The sequence below is a fragment of the Micropterus salmoides genome, unplaced genomic scaffold (assembly GCF_014851395.1).
Source record: "Micropterus salmoides isolate LMB-PRFRI ecotype aquatic unplaced genomic scaffold, ASM1485139v1 Ms_hic_scaffold_16, whole genome shotgun sequence".
Lineage (NCBI taxonomy): Eukaryota > Metazoa > Chordata > Actinopteri > Centrarchiformes > Centrarchidae > Micropterus > Micropterus salmoides.
The window spans coordinates 27741900-27759914 of NW_024040707.1; the positions used below are offsets into that span (position 1 = coordinate 27741900).

Genomic DNA, 18015 nt, shown 5'->3' on the forward strand with positions numbered 1-18015 from the left:
CGCTTTCCTGTGACATCACAGTGAAATACGCATCATAATGCTCGCCAAGCGGCTTGTCCGACATGCCCTCAAAAACACTGGTGGAAAAACACTGAGCTGCAGCACACAGTAACAAGATGTCCACCTGCTGCCTCTCCTCTCCTTCCAAACACTAGCTACCCTCCAGGCAGTCAGTGAACATAAAGTTGTTCCTGTGATGTAGAGACAGAGCTCAGTTAAACTTTACGGATGAAAGATCCTTTTGTTACAGATTAATAACTCACCACTCTGAAACTCTGGCTCCAGTCTATGTTGCTATGCTGGTAAGGGGGATATACAGCTGAACTGAAGCAGTGTTTACTGGCTTCTCACTGACCCGCCCTACTCTGCTTCTGATTGGCTAGTAGTCCTTAACTAGGAACTGCGCATGTGAAACTCCCAACAAAGATCATTTAGAGACAAGATGTATCACTCCACAGCTAAAACGAGGCCTTCAACACAGGGTGAAAAGAGGAGCAGCAGCAATGTGCAGTATGAGAAAAACATGGTGTTTTTTGAAAATGAAACCATGTAAACCTATTCTAGCAAAACCCCTAAATAAGATTTTGAAGCTGAAAATGAGCATAATAGGACCTCTTTAACACTTCCTGCGCAGGTGTTTAACAATAAAATTCTTCCAGAGACTGCAAAATCCCTTCTATTCCTTTCAGGCTTTAATCTGAAACATCTACAGGATGTGTTAAGTTTCACTGACAATATCTTAAAAGCACTCAGAAAAACAGCAGATTGGAAGTGATTGGAATTAATTAGGAAATGAGCAGAGTGGTGAATGTGACTGTTGTTGTTGTAATTAGTTACTGTGAAATATTGCCCTCAAAAGAATAATAATAATAGTTAGTACATAATCATATATATTAGTTTATATAATAATGTGGCTCTCTCCCCCACTATGCAATTATTATTCACAAGCAGTGTAGTTCTGACTACATACTGCTCTCTCTTTTTTTAAATATCAGTCATGCATGTTATTAATCATGTCTTTACTTCGCTCCGTAGGGAATTCATCAGAATTAGGCTTTATTGGAAAAAGTGAGTGGCAGACTGTCATTTCCAAATGAAAAAGAGTGAAACACCAAATGATATCCTCACAAGGTGGGATTGACAACTAATTAATTAAATGGTAATGATAAACGCTGTCAGGCCTATTCAATCATTCTGTAAAGCAGCTTTTATTAATAGCGTCATAAAGGACCAAAGGAAGTAGCTTAATCAGAATAATAGAGACTTGTGGCTGGTTTTGCTTTGGTATGAAGTCTTGAGGAAGGAAAACAGCACTCCCACACAGAGAACTCTAGGAGCAGATGAGGAGTGTATAAACCATGACGACCGCCTGCTCGTCCTGTGAAACTGATCGACTGGTGAATCCAGAGGAAAGCTACAATGCTTTATTGATTTCATCTGCTAAATCCACATGAACTCTGAGTGGAAAATGAAGATAGAGGCAGGGGAAGAGATCCGTTACCGTGAGATGTTTAACCTTAAAACAATTGAAAACTGTGAAAGAGCTCTACATTTGGAAGCTGGTAATGATATTTTGTAGCACCCGCCAAAGTCTGCGGAGTATGTGTAAGAAAGTTTGTTCCTAAGATAGAAAATATAAAACATTGAATAATCTTTATAATCCATGATGTTTATCCCAGAGCTTTTTCAAAAACCGATACTGTGGATTGATTGATGGCCTGTTAAGAGTGATTAATCTATATTGTCTTTCTAAAACAGACAGATCTAAAGAATAGTGTATCTACATTTTCCACCTAAATTGCTATACATTTTGACACAGATATCCATGGTCCTTGGAGGATAATTCTTAAACATTTTGGTGACAGCCCCTACCTATTCGTCTCGCGCCACTATTAGGTTAGATCAGGTGAGGCTTTCGTGGTCAGATGGGTTACAAAACAAATGTACGATGCGGTGTAGTTGCATGCCAAAACGCAAGTAAATGGGAACAACCCCCTTATTCGCTCTTGTTTGAGCAAATTTAAGCAAAAGCAAGTTTACGCCAGTTAAAACTGCTTGGATACTTCATGTAAAAAAAAAAAAAAATCCTGAAGAAAGTTTCTGGCTCTTTTAGTGTTAGATGATTTATTATGTTCGCCAACTTTCTGCTGTTGGCAGGTCAGGTAATGTACATGATTATCATTTCTGTATCACTGAAAAAGCTGCCTGATCTGACTGGAAACAAAGTTGTTAAGAGATTCCGCCCTGCAGGCCAGAAAACCAAAACAATGAACAAATTGGTGCTTCTTTTGGCAGATAAAGACACGTTGATAATATTTGCCAACAGTAAAAAACGGCCATATGTGACAGAAGGGAAAGCCTATTGATATAAAATTGTTTTGCTGACTGAGTTGTGTGTGTCTATATCATTTCTGTCTAACTCTGACTTTCTCTTGCTGTCTCTTGCTTGCACACGCACATGCCCGCACTCGCGCACACACACACAAAGCATGTATCTACTTCAGCACAGTAGAGAAGACAGATTAGAACCTTCTCCAGACCTCACAGTGCTCCTCATCTGCAGCAGCCTGATAAGCCTTGGAGAGACTGAGTGTTGCAGCAGGAGAGAGTGGAGAGAATCCTGCCTAAAGCTGCCACTAGTGGAACAAAATATCAGTGAAATTTACCTAACAATTAGTTTAGCTAGGTGACTTCCCTAAGGGGTGCACATACAATACAGTATGTCTCACTCATTAAAAGCTCTTGCTGTTGGCACATTAAGTCCCGACTTTATCAACCTTGCTTTTGGCCCCGAGGTGAGAGGCATTCTGCTTATTCTGAAAGGTCTGTGGCCTGGAACGGGGAGGCAGGAGAAATCGAATATTGCAGACTACTTTGAAACCCCCTTGGTGCTTGCTCCCGTTTGTTCTGGGGGCCAGTAAATCAGTGGTTTGTTGTGGCCTTAACCTCAAGAACTGCCAGCGGAGCAAAGAGGGCGGGCAGGTGGCGTAGTGCCGAGTGAGGTTATTGTCATGCAACAGAGAGAGGTAGTCAATAAATTTGATAGAGTTCAGCCCCCTGGCACTTTGTTCACAATTACTCTCCTCCACACAGATAACACAGGGCAGTAAACGCTGTGCTGGGCTTTCTCTCTGCAACACAAACCAGGAGTATTAGCTTACATTTCAGTGATGAGGATCATCAGCTCTGTCTTAACAATCTGCCAATATGATTCAGCAGTTAGGGGCGGATAATGTGACCGAACGCAAGACATCCACGTCAGCCTGGATTAGCACTAAAATAGGTATTGTCTTAAGAGCCTAATGATGGTTCTAGTGATAGCCGATTAATTAAAATGATTGTGTGATTAAATCAGAGGGTCACGACTGGGTTCATCTGTCCATTTGTTTTATTGTAGGCAAGTAGCACTGGGTGTTCATCTTATCGCATCCCTACAGGCTTATTGTATCATTCTGTCCATCAGCTAAGCATTTCTCGACACAAAAGAAGGCAGGCTGAAAGGCCCATAATGAGACGTTGGGAATGAGATCTCTATGGCTTTGTTATTGATTGGAGATGTTTATGTGACGGCAGACGTAATGTCTTCACTGTAATATTTGGGAAGTATAACTCAAACAAATACATTCGGCTGAGTCTTGTGGCCAGGGAAGGGTGATGGATGATGAGGGGAATGCATTGGGACGGCACACACCTCACCCATTAATCTGCAGAACTGTGCTGTCTGTGTCTGTTTGCATGGCAACAACAGCTCCCCATTACTCATTTAGCTGCTGCCCATTATCAGTTTGTTGATGAAGGACTTTGCCTCTGAAAGATTTGGAGGGTACTTTTGCCTCCCCTTCCAAAACTCCTACAAGCTCACTGAGGTGTCAGTTATGGGCGGTAAAGCCACTTAATTGCTGCACTCACCATATTTCATATGAAAGCATCCCGGATGAGCTATCCCAGAGCCTCTCAGAAAATGCTAAAAGTTCTTACACTACAATTAAGCACCTCAGTTGGATATGTTGTGAGCCTAGACACGTAATGGGAGCATTATGTCAAAGTGCACAGCAATTTAAACAGCCCTGAACTTTAGTTTTAATTACTTCTTCAGTCAACTTTTGTAAATTGTATCTAAAGGAATCCAAGTGTTGCCCTCAGTACACCTGTAAATTGCATAAACAAATCTATTGACCTGTGGTATTTGAAAACTCCCTTGTGAAGATGGTACATGGCTACAGGCTGGTGTTGTAGTTGCGACTCTGTGAATTGTCTGTCAGTCTGCCATTACCAGGCATTTTGTAAATAAAGCACTGTTCAAAAGCATAATAAAGCATTTCCCACAGCTACTGTACTGTAGAGGCTCTGGCAGGATGAATTAATGTTTAAAGAAAACCTTATATCGACCATCACTCACTGTCTTAGTACAGGCACACCCTGGAGTGCTTACTTATCCACTTGCCTTTAAAAAGAGGAGGGAAATAATGCTTTTGCCATTTAGGAACAGAAAGAGAGACAAATTAAGTTGAAAGCTGAAGGCAGTCTGGTAATCTGTAATTTGCGGTGAGCCCACACTCACAGCAATATTGGTTGCTGGTTGCAGGTGATATTTAATATCTTTATGTTGAACTTGTCCTACTGCATCTCTGACACCCAGCACTCACCCAAACCAGACCGAGGCCAACACTAGCCCATCAATCAGCGTGATTGCAAGCTTTCTGTGTCCATACCCTGGCACTTTTAGGGCACTAATTAACCACTGTAGGCTTGTCTTCATGTATTGATCCTGCCTTGAGTGTTCTAAGCCAGGGTTTAACCTGGACTGTGTTCACTTTGGCGCTGTCTACAATGAAAATGTATTGTTTCACATGTGACTTCAAAGAGATCTTTGGGGCAAACTGGCCAGATCTGGCTTCAGATCTCAGTTTGGCTTGAAACCACCTACTGCGGGGGTTTCACAGATTAGGTTTTAAAATAGAATGAAACAAATCAGGGTTTACAGAGATAACTGTGCTACTATCAGTTATGATCCTGATACTGATGCAGGGGTATCCTCATTCATAATGTGTGATCAATCAATAAACAAGGCTAATATATTTTAGATATGCTGACGTGTGAATGTGTGTTGTCTGGCCACCTGCTGGACAACCTCAACCCTGCTCTTTTATAAAAAGTGCTCTGAGATTTGGCGCTATATAAATAAAAAGCATTTTCCTTTGTCCAAAAAAATCTAATAAAAACAAACCATAAAAAACATGCAATATGGTTAAGTTTTGCCTTTGGTACTAAATATTTGATGTATAAACTTGGCTGTTATTGAAATAATTTCTAAATCTGTTGTTAGTGTAATAGTTAGCTTAAATCAAGTTTTGTTTTGTTTTTTCCCCATAGAACTTTTTTCTCCATAAAATAAAAAGTCTGGCTTGCATGTCTGATGAGTTGACAAAGCAGGGAAGAAAATATAATATAAAATCTTTAAAAGCAATGTACAAGTCAGAATCATGCTGACCTGTATTTCTCTTTGAGTAGCTAAAAAAACACACACACAAAACAGCAACCTGCAGGTGGCGCAATTGTTATATTTGCAGCAGCTATTTCTTCCCTTGCCTGTAAGTGGTGCTGGTCAGCATGCATGAATATAACCAGATACTGGATTTTACTAGTCAAACTAAAAAACTGTATTTTTCTTCCACAGGGTGCCCAGTAGATCCTAGCAGGAGGAGGGCAGCAGATGTGATGCCGCCTCATTCTCACATCATCACACCTCGCGAAGTCACAGGTGGCTTCAGAGGAGGAAGCCTGTCCTCAAGAAACATACTCCAACTCAATGGCAAGCAATTTCATCCACAGCCTATTGAATCCTGTCTGTGGTTATTAGGGGTGGGAATCACCAGAGGCCCCACGATACGATATTATCACGATATTTATGTTGCGATTCGATTTTATTGTGATTTTAAATATATTGAGATATTTTGCAATTTATTACCTTTTTCCAACTTCCAATTAGGTCCCTAAAGTCAAACTTTGTCAACATCTGTTTATCTAAAAAGATACATTTCTCTGTTTGTTCACATCACTTTTTCAGTCCTCTATATGGTCCTGTTAAGTTTTCTAGTGGACTAAAAAAGCAATAGATTTTATTATTCTAGTACCAAAAAGTACCAAAACTCCCTTCTGCAATTTATATAATAAAATATCGATACTTGGCATCCGTGTATCGATACAGTATTGCCATGGGAAATATCACGATACTATGATGTATCGATTTTTTTCCCCCACCCCTAGTGGTTATGTACTAACATTTCATTTAACTTTCGTTTACCGTGCACTTTGTGTTTTGCTCCAATCACCTATCAAGGAATGTCTAAACACATGATTATGTGTGTATTCTATTCTGTGGAGCAATTAGTGTCTTTCATTTGGGTAGTGACCATGCTCCTGCCTTGATCAACTCAACCAGATCCATTTCACATTCTGTCTGTTGGCTGCACCACTGAACCACTCAATTTTCAGCCTAATTGAGCTTGCAGAAGCATCTCTGGTGGCTAGCCACAATTCTGTTTGTATTTGGTGTGTGTCCGTGTGTTTGCATGCACAATCCTAGCAGAGGAACACACACACTGGGGAAACCAATTTTGTCCTCAATTAGACAAGTCATCACCAGTCGACTGGTGTGTATTCCTAAATTTGTCCTTTAAATGTGGCATCACGAAGAGTTGAAAACAAGCAGATAATTGCTTATAATGATATAAAGTAAGTCTGGCAGCTCTCAAATTACATCACACTCTGAGAACAGACCTTAGAAATGCTGCATAACTATGTATGTTTTACAAATATTTGCTCCTAGCATACTACATACTAATACACTGATAAAAATGCATATGGATACACAATCAAACAAACTGTACTGTATATATAATGTTTACAAATGAATATGCATATGTTCACTCCAAATATGTTTCCTAAATTGTTGCAGTCATTTATTCACAGCTCTTGTTACTGTGCAAACGCGGTCTGTTCACCGTTTGCTTTATTTCTTGCCTATCTCAACCACCTCCTCCCCACCTCCACCACCTCTTCACTACTCTTGTCTCTCTCACACACTGAACTCTTTCCTCTCTCCACTCCACCTTCCCGTGCCGTTTAAACATACAATACTCTTAATTGCTTTCACTGGAGTCCAGTCGCTACAGTAAGCCGTGCTCTGTGTGTGTGTGTGTGTGTGTGTGTGTGTGTGTGTGTGTGCATGCTCAGTTACACTCCTGTCCCGCTCCTGGTCGCCTGTGGCTCTGAAGGAAGCACTGTAGCCAGACACTATCTGGTCAGGGGACTGGCAGTCGACACAGTGCCTCTTTGATAAGGAGACTTGGGGAATACAGAGAGAAAAGGGGATGTTTATGTGTAAGAACAAATAGGAAATTAACTCAGGTTAAGTTATTTTCAGGAAGGTGTGAAAAAATGCTGCAGTAAGTAAGAATGTTTTCAAAAATAATGTTCATACATCAAATGTAAATGCTCCGTACTTGTATAGCGCCTATCTAGTCTTTTCGACCTCTCATAGCGCTTTTACACTACATCTGCATTCACCATTCACACACATTCACTGAGCCTAAGTGCTCAAACAGAAACTTACATTTGCACACATTCAAACACTGGCGGAACAGCCGCCAGGGGCAACAATTAACGTTTCAGTATCTTGCCCAAGGACACTTCGACATGCGGGCAACCCACTCTTCCTCCTGAGCCACAGCCGCCCTCATCACATTTATCAACTGAACAAAATACGCAAAGTGCATGACAGAGGAAAAATCTAAATTAAATCAGTATTTTGGTGTGACACACGCTTTTGAAGGATAAATGCAGGTAGGTTGGCCCAAACATCTTGAAGAACTACCCAGAGTCCTTCTGTGAATTTAGGCCTCAGTTGCTTCTCTCTCTTCATGTGATCCCAGACAGACTTGATGATGTTGAGATGTGGGCGTTGTTGGGTGCCTTGACATCACTTCGAGGTCTCCTTTTTGTTCTTTATGCTGAAGATGAAGAGCATTGATGTTGACCATTAATTCTAACCAAATCCTCAACACCTTTTGCAGAAATGTTGCCCCAAACTTGCAAGGAACCTTCACCGTGCTTCACTGTTGCCTGCAGACAGTCATTCTTGGACCGCTCTCCAGCCCTTCTTCTGTTTACTCACCTTGCATTTTGTTAATTGATATATATAATCTATTTAATGTCTATTTTTTTTAAGATATTTTTTGGGCCTTTTTTTTAAAGGACAATGGATAGTGAGAGGAAACAGGGAGAGACATAGGGGGCAAAGGGGCACAGGCTGGACCCGAATCAACCGTGCCACTAACATGTCTATTTTTAGTAGTATTCCAACTTTTTTACTCAAATGTGCGCAGAGGGTCGCAATCTCAGGGTTATTATCGATCTTGGGCTAATTAAACTAGCCTGACTTGGAGAATATGACTGGCCCAAAATAGTCATGTGACACACAGTTGGAAGACAATAAAATAGTTGCATGTGTAGTATATACAAAATATTGACCTACAGCTTGACCTAACTTTAACAGTGTTTCCCACAGATAGACTTTACGTGGGTAGGCCGCCCAGGTTTATTAAGTTGCACAGACAAGGTAAAGGAACAGTGAACACACCAGAGCAGATGTCATTTGTACCACGTTGGTCTCGATAGGCTACGTCATTAACAAGCCTCCCTCACATGCCGGCACAACTGCTGCTGAAAACAGAGAAAAATACAGGGAGAGAGAAACAGAAAAGGGCGGGGCAAGTCGACGTGTTTGCAGCAGAAGTGTAGTGTGTGAGTGTGAGGAAAAGACAACTGAAGGGAAAGGGAGCCGATTCAAGTAGTTAGTAAACACTAAAATAAGGTGTAGAATGAAGGTAGAATTAAAATAGTAAAATAAGAAATAATCTACTAGAAATAGAAATATACCCTGCTAACCTGCTTTTCCCCCCATTTATCAAAAGAAGCTAACGTCAAATGTTAAGTGTCTAAACAGATACCAGAAGTACGATTTGGGAAGAGTTTATAGTTAGTTAATGTTTGAGCGTTGTTCAAAGTGCAGGATTAGGCAAATTGTCTTGTCAAAGTTTTTAAAGAACAAGGGTAATTTGCATAATCCAAATAAAGATGGATTATTTAGTGACCAATAGAGAGACTCAGGTATTTTAAGTAGATATTTTGGTGCTTGCAGAGGATACATAGAGGTAAAAAAATGATTTGGGAGGCGAGAACAAGTCTATTCAATAGGGCTTTGGCCCAGTTGTAGTGGTGCCAGTTGTTTGACTGGAATATTTGTGTACAAGCTGTTGTTTCTTGTGCTCCAACAATACTTTAATCAGTCAGTGCCTCTCTCCCTTGGACATTTGGAGGGTTTTTAGAGCATATGGTGAAAATGGCAAAGAGATTAGATTCCACTCTGCTCAGTAAGTACATTCATGATTGCGGCCTGTTTCTCCTTCACAGCGAGGAACACTGCACAAGCGCACAAACGGGAGATTGATGGGGATCACATGCCACCGTTCAGACGCGGGGTCAGAGCTGGCACCATTATGCCTGGAGAGCACAACCTAAACGAGGTCGACGGTGGGCGCCGCAAGCTCAGCTGCATGGCTGCCGTGCATCAGCGGGAGGGCAAGGAAGATGCTAAAGCGGCTAAGGTCACGGTGAGGTCAAATTTTGCACTTGAGCCAAGGGGAGACTAGAATAGCTGCTTCTCTGTAAAGCACACTAGTCCACGCCTGTGTGTCTTCTTCACTTAAATCTCAAACGGACAACAAAGACAGGAAAACAGCTCTCCTTCTGGCTCTGAAACATGTCCTGAGGGAACTTTCATAGAGGCATGGAGCGTCTCCCAGACAGCCACCCAGTGTTACAATTCTCGTGGCGATGTGGCCTTCAACCCTCTGTGTTTTAGTGACTGTACAAGAAGGTGTTAATTGTTCTTCTACCCGAAAGCACATCTTGTACTTTCACCCATGGGTGCACATGCTAAATGTGATTTTGGCTGTGGTGCATGTCTGTCTCAGACATTTAACACATTACATTTCCTCTGGTAAGACCTGCGTTTCAGTTGTTTCACACCCTCATAACAGCCAATACAATGTGGAATATAACTGAGTCCTGCTTGCACAGGAAGCTGATTTTCAACATTGCTTTGCAATTCAATTTGGATTTGACTTTTCTGGGCTGATAGCAATGACTTAATATGGTCCTGGTTTATCCCCGGCATAATTTCAGTGCGCTAGACCTGTTGAAAACCTCTATATTATATTTTTCTCACAAACTTAGCTTTACTATTCTGATTTTGAAACTCAATTTGAGGTGTTTAAATTACAGTCCTTGGCATCGTGTGGTTAAGTGTAACCTTGCCTGCAACCTGGGTTTTATTTTCTTAGTTTTGCCCATAATTCCTATCAGTTATGAATACATTGTTCCCAACAAAATAATTGCATATAACACAGCAACTTCACCACAAAAATGTCAGAAAGTTTTAAACTAACCAACAGTTTAGCCAAATTATCACTTTTTTGGGGAGTTAAAACAGAGTGATCACACCCAAAATGTTGGTAATAACCTCTCATTGCACAAAATATCTGGGTGCGCAAACTACGGCAAGTAAGGTAGGTTAATATTAAACCAGGAAGTCACTTTGTAAACTGTGATGGATGTTTACAACAGAAAGTTGAGGTTATAATTCTACATATTTTACAGAATGACACGGTGTTGTGTTGTCTGGCGATACATTGGAATGTCTTTTTCAGGATCGGACAAAGGCAGACCAATTGACCAGAGAACTTCATCAGATCAAACCCAGTGAAGAGCGCAGCAAGGCAGAGGGCATTGCCAATATGCTAAGCCAGGCCATCACCACTCAGCACCTGCTCTACCCCAGCCTGGGCACTGCTGAGTACATGGAGTTTGTCCTTAAAAATCCTTTTAATGTGCCTCAGACCGTCACCATTCACAGTGATGACCCTGAACTCAGGTAAGACTCTGCAAACAGTGAGTTGACATTAAAGTGGAGTCCCAGAATTAACAGTTTGTTTAGTGTGATTATATTTCCCACTGACTAAGAAAAATGTGTTTGTTATTCACGTGTTTCATCTTATAATTTGGTAGCTTTTACAAGTTTGTAGGTGTGTGCCAAGTCTAACACATCAACTGTGAGCATTGGTTTCTGTACTGTATGTGCTTTCCATTATCAGACCGTAACCAGCCGTGCCCCGCTGTGAAACTGTGTTGTCACATTCTGAATGTGTTTCCAAAGGTGATGGTGTAGCTCTTAGAACCTATTTTCATCCTGCTTTAGGAAATCACGCTGTGCCCTCACTCTTGAATCCAGAAGTGGTGGTTTAGTTCCTCCCCTATTCCTCAAAATTGGTCCCCACCAGTCTTTGTACTTAACAGTAGAGGGCAGTAAGGCAACATTATACTACCATTGTTAACACAAGAAGAAGAAGGAAAGGGATGGCATGGCCCTCAAGACCCTGGACATCAATCTTAACGCATTGCTTCTAGTCTATTATTGGTCCTATGACTACCAAGTTAATTTACTACTAACCGGCTTATAACCCACCTTGTGGAAGGCCGCTCCAGACCAAGGCCACCTCTGAAACAAAAGGTAATTGGAGTTCCATGTAACGGGCTTCAATCACATTCATTACATCTGTCCTCACCTCTAAACTCTTTTTATACAGTTGTGATGTCACGCTGTCTTAGCAATGCTGTCCAGCTTTAGCTATTATCAGTTAGCTGTACATATACCACTTTGTAGCCTAATGTTGTTGTAGTGCAATAGTGCAAAGTAGGCCTTTTTCACAGCAGACATTTTGTCTTGTCATCGTAGAAAAAGCACAGGTGTTACTAATAACACCTGACATTAACGGTGGCTCTGTTCTGTTCAGGTATCCTAGTAAGTATTGACGGTGTGCCACTGAACCAGCATGCACAATGCCAGGACCCTGGAACTGAAGCAGCTAAATGGAATTAAATCATCATTAATTTTATCATTTTCACCTCTGCCTTTCCTACTGTGTCATGCCATATAAAATGCATATACTGGTAAACAGCAATGGTTGTCAGACCATAGACAGTAAAATTTAAGTGAGCTGAGTTAATACATTTTCTTTTGCGGATGCAGATACGTGAATACACTTCAAATTTAGCCGGTTAAACAATGTTGTTCAAGAGCACACATGACCTAGTCTAGCAGGAACCTCAAAGTTCATTGTCAATTTCTAAAGGGCGTTATCAAGGGGCGCAGACCAAAATGCCTCAAATGTGTCAATCACTGGTCGAGCGCACGCTGCACAGCCCCCCTCCCCGCGCATGCTCTCACTCAGTCAAGCTCAATATCTTCAGCACACGGCTTCAGAAGTATCAAACACAATGGCTGAGAAACAACCACCAGCAATAAAAGAACTGCCCATCCCTCCTTTGCCAACAAGAGCAAAACATGTGTGAACATGTCCCAGCTCCACATGCCACTGCGCTCGTATCAACAAGTGGCAAAGAGGCATGAAGACAAACAGTGGGGGATAATAAATTAAGGAGGGACAGTGGTGCACTAGCCTCTTATCCTGCTGTTAGACATTGTTGCAGCTGCCTCTGAAGCCTGGGGCGCTCTGCCCTGGGCCGCAAAGTATTGGAGTTGCGTCTTAGGGAATACGAGTCGCTGCGAGAGAGACCGCCGTCTTGGCAAGCCTCTCGCCACAGAGAGTGAGCCTTTCGCAGGATGAGGTTTTGCAGGGCAACTGGCTCCTTCTCCTGGGAGGGGCTTAGCAGAGTGATACAAGCAGCAGTGAGAGACAAGTCTGTTATAACCATTGTGTATTCAATTACAGCTTTAATACTGCAATGACAGACTGACTGTTATGGAGACTCAGATCGGATCAAACCCGCCGCGTATTAGATAAACAGTTGTGATTGGCCCAACAATATCCAGGAATTGTGGAAACCTGTCTGAATGGGAGACCAGGCCATATCTGCTAGAGCAAATAAAACATGATCTTCCAGAGTCGTCTGGTTCCTCAACTACAAATTACTATTTTGAGAGCAACAATATGTTTATTTATGTATTTTCCAGTGACATGTGCTTGGCTCAGTTGCAACACTGACAAGTTTTATTAACAAATTAAAGTCCTAGGCTTGTATTCTGTGTTTACATATATTGCTGAATTAAACAAACTTTAAACAAGCTCAGACAACATTACAGGCTTAAATGCATGTGTCGATCAGGTTGAGAGTAATAGCAGTTTGCACATTTGTGTTGAGATTTCAGTATTTGGAACTACCTTTTTGTTTAGATTTGCGTCATGCATTGTGCCTTTAACAAGTGCCTCATGTTGGCACAAAATGTATGACATTTGTAAAATCATCAACCATCAGTTTTTATAAAATTTTCAGTAATTTTAATTTTGTAATTATAATTTACATTTTGTTTTAGAAAAGCTTTTGTTGGTTATGCATGGTACAGCCTGTATGGTTCTTGCAGTCCAGTAGAAACAAAACACAACGTCACAAGTTGACATACTCATATGCAGTAGTAATGCAAGCAAAGCTTCTTTACAAAAACTATTCAAAAATCGCATCATTCAAAAACGTTTAAAATATTAAAAATATGAAACACTAACATCATAAAGTCAAGATAAAATCCAGTCATGATGATGTTTACTTGTGTGCGTTTTATTCAGGTTGTGGGAGTCTGATTCACAGCTTCCTCACTGTTTTGATATGATACGTGTGTGTAGGTGTGTACTAATGTGTGTATTTGCACGTGTGCATGTGTGTTTTAGGGTTTCAAATTATTTAGTTTTTTTTACTGTTTAGACACATTTTGTTTGTGTGTGGTGGGTGCATTTTAAATTTAGCAGCATAGGGGTGCAGTGGTGATGGGGCAGTGGATAAGACACATGCCTGTGGTGTGTAAGACCCGGGTTCAATTCTCCATGTGAAACATCCACCAATGAGTCCCTGAGCAAGACACTTAACCCCTAGTTGCTGCAGAAGCGTACGTATGACCTCTGACATATATAGCAATTGTAAGTGGCCGTGTAAAGATATTCTGAGCATCTAGCATTATGTTGCTACACTTCACCCTATTGTTCACACAAATATTGTAGCCCTATAAAAAAACAAAAGCAGACTCAAGCTCCTTCAGCAGCACAATCTGTTGTCCTTGACACAGATGCAGGCATAATGCTGGTGAGATGCTAAATATTCTACACAGAGCAGCCATTATGGCTGGTGTTTCCTGGATCACCCGTTCTTGGTATCCTTGCTGTGTTTGTTTCCTTCAGTTAGCGTTGTTGTTAATCCCCACACAGAATCTTTTGTTATGGATTCTGCTCATGCCTGAGCTTTGGATTAACATATATCACGCTGATCAACAAAGGCTGGAGTGTGCCATGGATGAATCATTATGGCATTAGCCCGGCCACTGAGCCTACCAAGTCTAATTGAGAGTCATCAATCCCTGCATCTGTCCTCTGGTCGGCTTAGCGCCCTTCTTAACTTATTTATTTATTTTCTGTTTAGGCAGAGTGACACTTTACATCAAACCGTCTGCCACCTCTAACAAGATCCACAAATGTGTAAATTAGCAAGGAAGCTTCTTCCTTTGATGTGATTCTACCCCAGAATTGTGAGTTTTAGGGAACAGGCCTGAATGATGCTTTGAGAAAGGTTTATTTGCACAATAAGAAAACATGCAATGCAATTTAAATATAGAATAAACAAATGTGCATAATCCAACAAAGCAAGTTAAGCTAAAAAAACAAGCTACTGATTACCGCATTATATATTTATATATTGAATTTTCAACTGCCAGCTGACTTTTGTTTCCCTTGATATACATTATGACATTTCCACCGTAAATTGGTGCAGAAAGTTTCTCCAGAATGCAGTTTTTAAGAGTTTAATGCTCAAAATCTTCTGGGAGGGTGCCCCTAGACCCCCGACTCATCAAATATTTCTTCAAAATAATGTTAAAACACAGCGCTAATCTGAGCCCTGATGTCCCCACCACTTTTCAACAAAAAGTGACGCCCTTGTTCACAGCAATCAGCTAATTTTTGAAATGTTGAACTCAGTGTTCCGCATGAATGGTTATGATTATGACAAGTTAGCACTCAGCATTAACAAATCAGAGACTAACCACCATATAGAGCATTTTTCTTGCACAATAATTTAATGAATAAAAACAACAACCAAAATGAAATACTACTAGTGGTAAGTTCTATTAGTGGTCTATACTAATTTCTGAAATAATAATGAATACACTAACATTAGCTGTAACCTAAACTACAGGGGTGTAACAGAAAACAGTGAATGGAGAGTACTGGCACCTATTTTTTCCACTTCAAACACTGAGTCATTGTTTTACACTAACATGGCAACTCTTTGAAGGGCTGTGGAATATGTACACAAATCACAAAACCATCCCTTGTACCTCTTTCGTCCTGGAGCGCATGAACCACATCTCGGTCAGTGCACCAAGCCTTATCTTCTGTTACTTCCTCATCAATATTTTAACCAATATTTGACAACTAGCTTTCTTGAAAACACAAGCAAGCCTTGGGTTAGCTCTTTGTTCTACAGAAAAAAACTATGACCCTCGGTGTCAGGCTTTGAAGGTGGGGTACTGAAAGAGAAGCTAGGCTAGCTGTAGCTTTGATGTCTGCAGTGGTTTAGAGCCCTGAGGCTCCTCTTGATGTGGAGGATGCATTTGCTATCTGTTGCCATCCATTTTGCATGGCTACCTTTTACACGTGACCTCGCAGAGCCTAGTGTGAGCCATGACTGCTGGCTAGGAGACTACAGCTCCTCTGCTGTAGCCCATGCTGCTGCGTTCTGTCATTAGTTCTCCTGCTCATTAGCTGTCTTCTCTGTGCTTTACCAACTCTGCATTCATTCAATTATCTCTTTTGATATCCTTTTAATCATCTTCATTTTGGTCCTTCTGTTTTTCCTCTATTTGTGTGTGTTTTTGTTTGTTTGTCCACTTCACCTCCTACCTTTTCTATTTTCTTTCTTTAAAAATGAATCAACCCGTGGGTTTTTTAATGGAGGCTTAGGTGAAAGCCATACACACATAGACTCTTAGCTGTCATGATAAGCCAGAAGCAAAATGTTTTATTCCAAGTGCACAGGTGGGAATCTCCAAATAAGTTTCATGGAATTTGCTCTTGCATCTTGTTAGTGAGGTGGGACTCTGAAAAATTCATAAACTCTCGCGCTCCTATTGAAAGAAATCCCCTCTCCATGCCCATGGGTTGAAACCTTTGATGTTTAAAGCCGCATTTCACTTTATGCATTTGTGCATGAAATTTTTGCATTCAAAGGAAGAGGAAAGAGTGGATACGAGTCCTCCCTCTGTTGGAATGTGTTATCTGTTCCTGTTGCTTTCTCCCTGGAAATCCATTCGTTGGGGATTGTAGGAGGGCTTTCACTGACCTTTATACACATTTATGAAAGCTGTCATCGGTAATTAAAAAGGATGCATTGTGTGCTGCGTGTTGACTGCTGCCACTGTGGAATTAGCTCACTTCAATTGCTGGCCATACAGTGAACTTAACAGTGCTAGAATCAGTTTGTAAGAATGGGAGATCAATATTGTTTGTCCTTAGCCTACTAAAGGGAATTATATTGTTTTCGATGCTTTGCTGGATCCTGTGGAGATGCACTGATCGTTCGGTGACCAGAATCGTTTTGTTTTAGCTTAGTCAGTGACTCTAGCCAGTCACATGTACGCATGCAGCGCGTACCACAGCGTTCCACGGGCGGCAACCATTGTTAGAGCCACACACACAAACACGCAAGACAACACTCACAATATGTAATACCTGTAAGGCCAAAATAAGCTGTTTCCCCACACATAAACTTTGCTCATCAGAACGCATATTAACATATATTTGGCAGAGGAGACAGAGGGAGAGACGTTATCTGGTATTATGTCAGAAGATGTGCACACGGTGGATATTTTACAAGCCCGGACCAGGTAAAGCCTGTTGGTGCCAATGTCATTCAATGCCACGTTGGTCTTGATCAAGGCGACGTCATTAACAACAAGGCTCCTCCACACACGGCTCACATGCTGCTGTGAAAACCCAGCTGTCCCAGCTGAGTAGGGTATTTTGGGCAACTTTATAAAACTGCTGACAAAGAAAGTCATCACAGCAGACATATTCAGGGAAAGAAAGACAGAGAGACACCGGTGTAGGTGTGTCTAAATGGAAAAGCAAGGTTAGCAGATAACTGTAGTTTATGAGGAAACACTAAAATAAGGTGGATAATTAAGTAGAATTAAAAGAAATAACCTATTAGAAATAGGGTAATGTATTCTTCCTATTTTTTCCAGTAAAAAATACATATACACGCCCCGATGTCCCACCACAGTTGCACTGTCATTCTGTGGGAAACACTGATGCTGTGTTATATTGCAATACTGTGTTAGAGTGCAATTCATTTTCATTTGGATTGTATAGAAAAGCTCTGTGCAGTAGCCTAACCTGGAGCACCTTTTAGATTGAGAGGTGATTGAGTGAGAGAAGGTCCTGTTACCTGCTGGAGCAGTTTGGAGAAAATCAGATTTTTGTTGTGTTCATGATCCTCTTTCACTGAGGAAGCTTAGATGAGAAGGGCTGATGAAGTTGGAGATATAAACACTAGGAGCTGGGAATTTGAATTACCAAGGGGCATTTCATTGATCTCATTCATGAAGTGTATGAACTGTATAATGACTTCTGTGATGTCATCTTATGTTCAGGGTTATTATCTTAGCTTGGGCTTGGAGACAACACATTTATAACAGAAAGCATCTTTTACAAACTGGGAGGAGTTTGAAAGACATGTAGGTGTTTACCATGCAGGGTCAAATAAGAGTTGGATCATGGGAAGTGTAGTTTCCAGTGATCTTGGAGCTTGACCCATACTAGGGACTTAAATCTCAAAATATCTCGCCACCAGAATTAGGCAAATATTTGCTTGCACAACAACATAATTTTA

The 18015-nt window shown here is 41.1% G+C and overlaps 1 protein-coding gene across 3 annotated transcripts in view; it reads left to right on the forward strand.

Annotated features, from left to right (window-relative positions):
- The window catches only part of nphp4 (nephronophthisis 4), a 197005-nt gene that overhangs the window by 161152 nt on the left and 17838 nt on the right, over window positions 1-18015 (forward strand). For all 3 annotated transcript variants that reach the window (XM_038723621.1, XM_038723620.1, XM_038723622.1), the window contains 3 exons: window positions 5678-5812; window positions 9475-9674; window positions 10773-10996. In XM_038723621.1, coding sequence (XP_038579549.1) covers window positions 5678-5812; window positions 9475-9674; window positions 10773-10996 — 559 coding nt within the window. The remainder of the gene's footprint in view (window positions 1-5677; window positions 5813-9474; window positions 9675-10772; window positions 10997-18015) is intronic.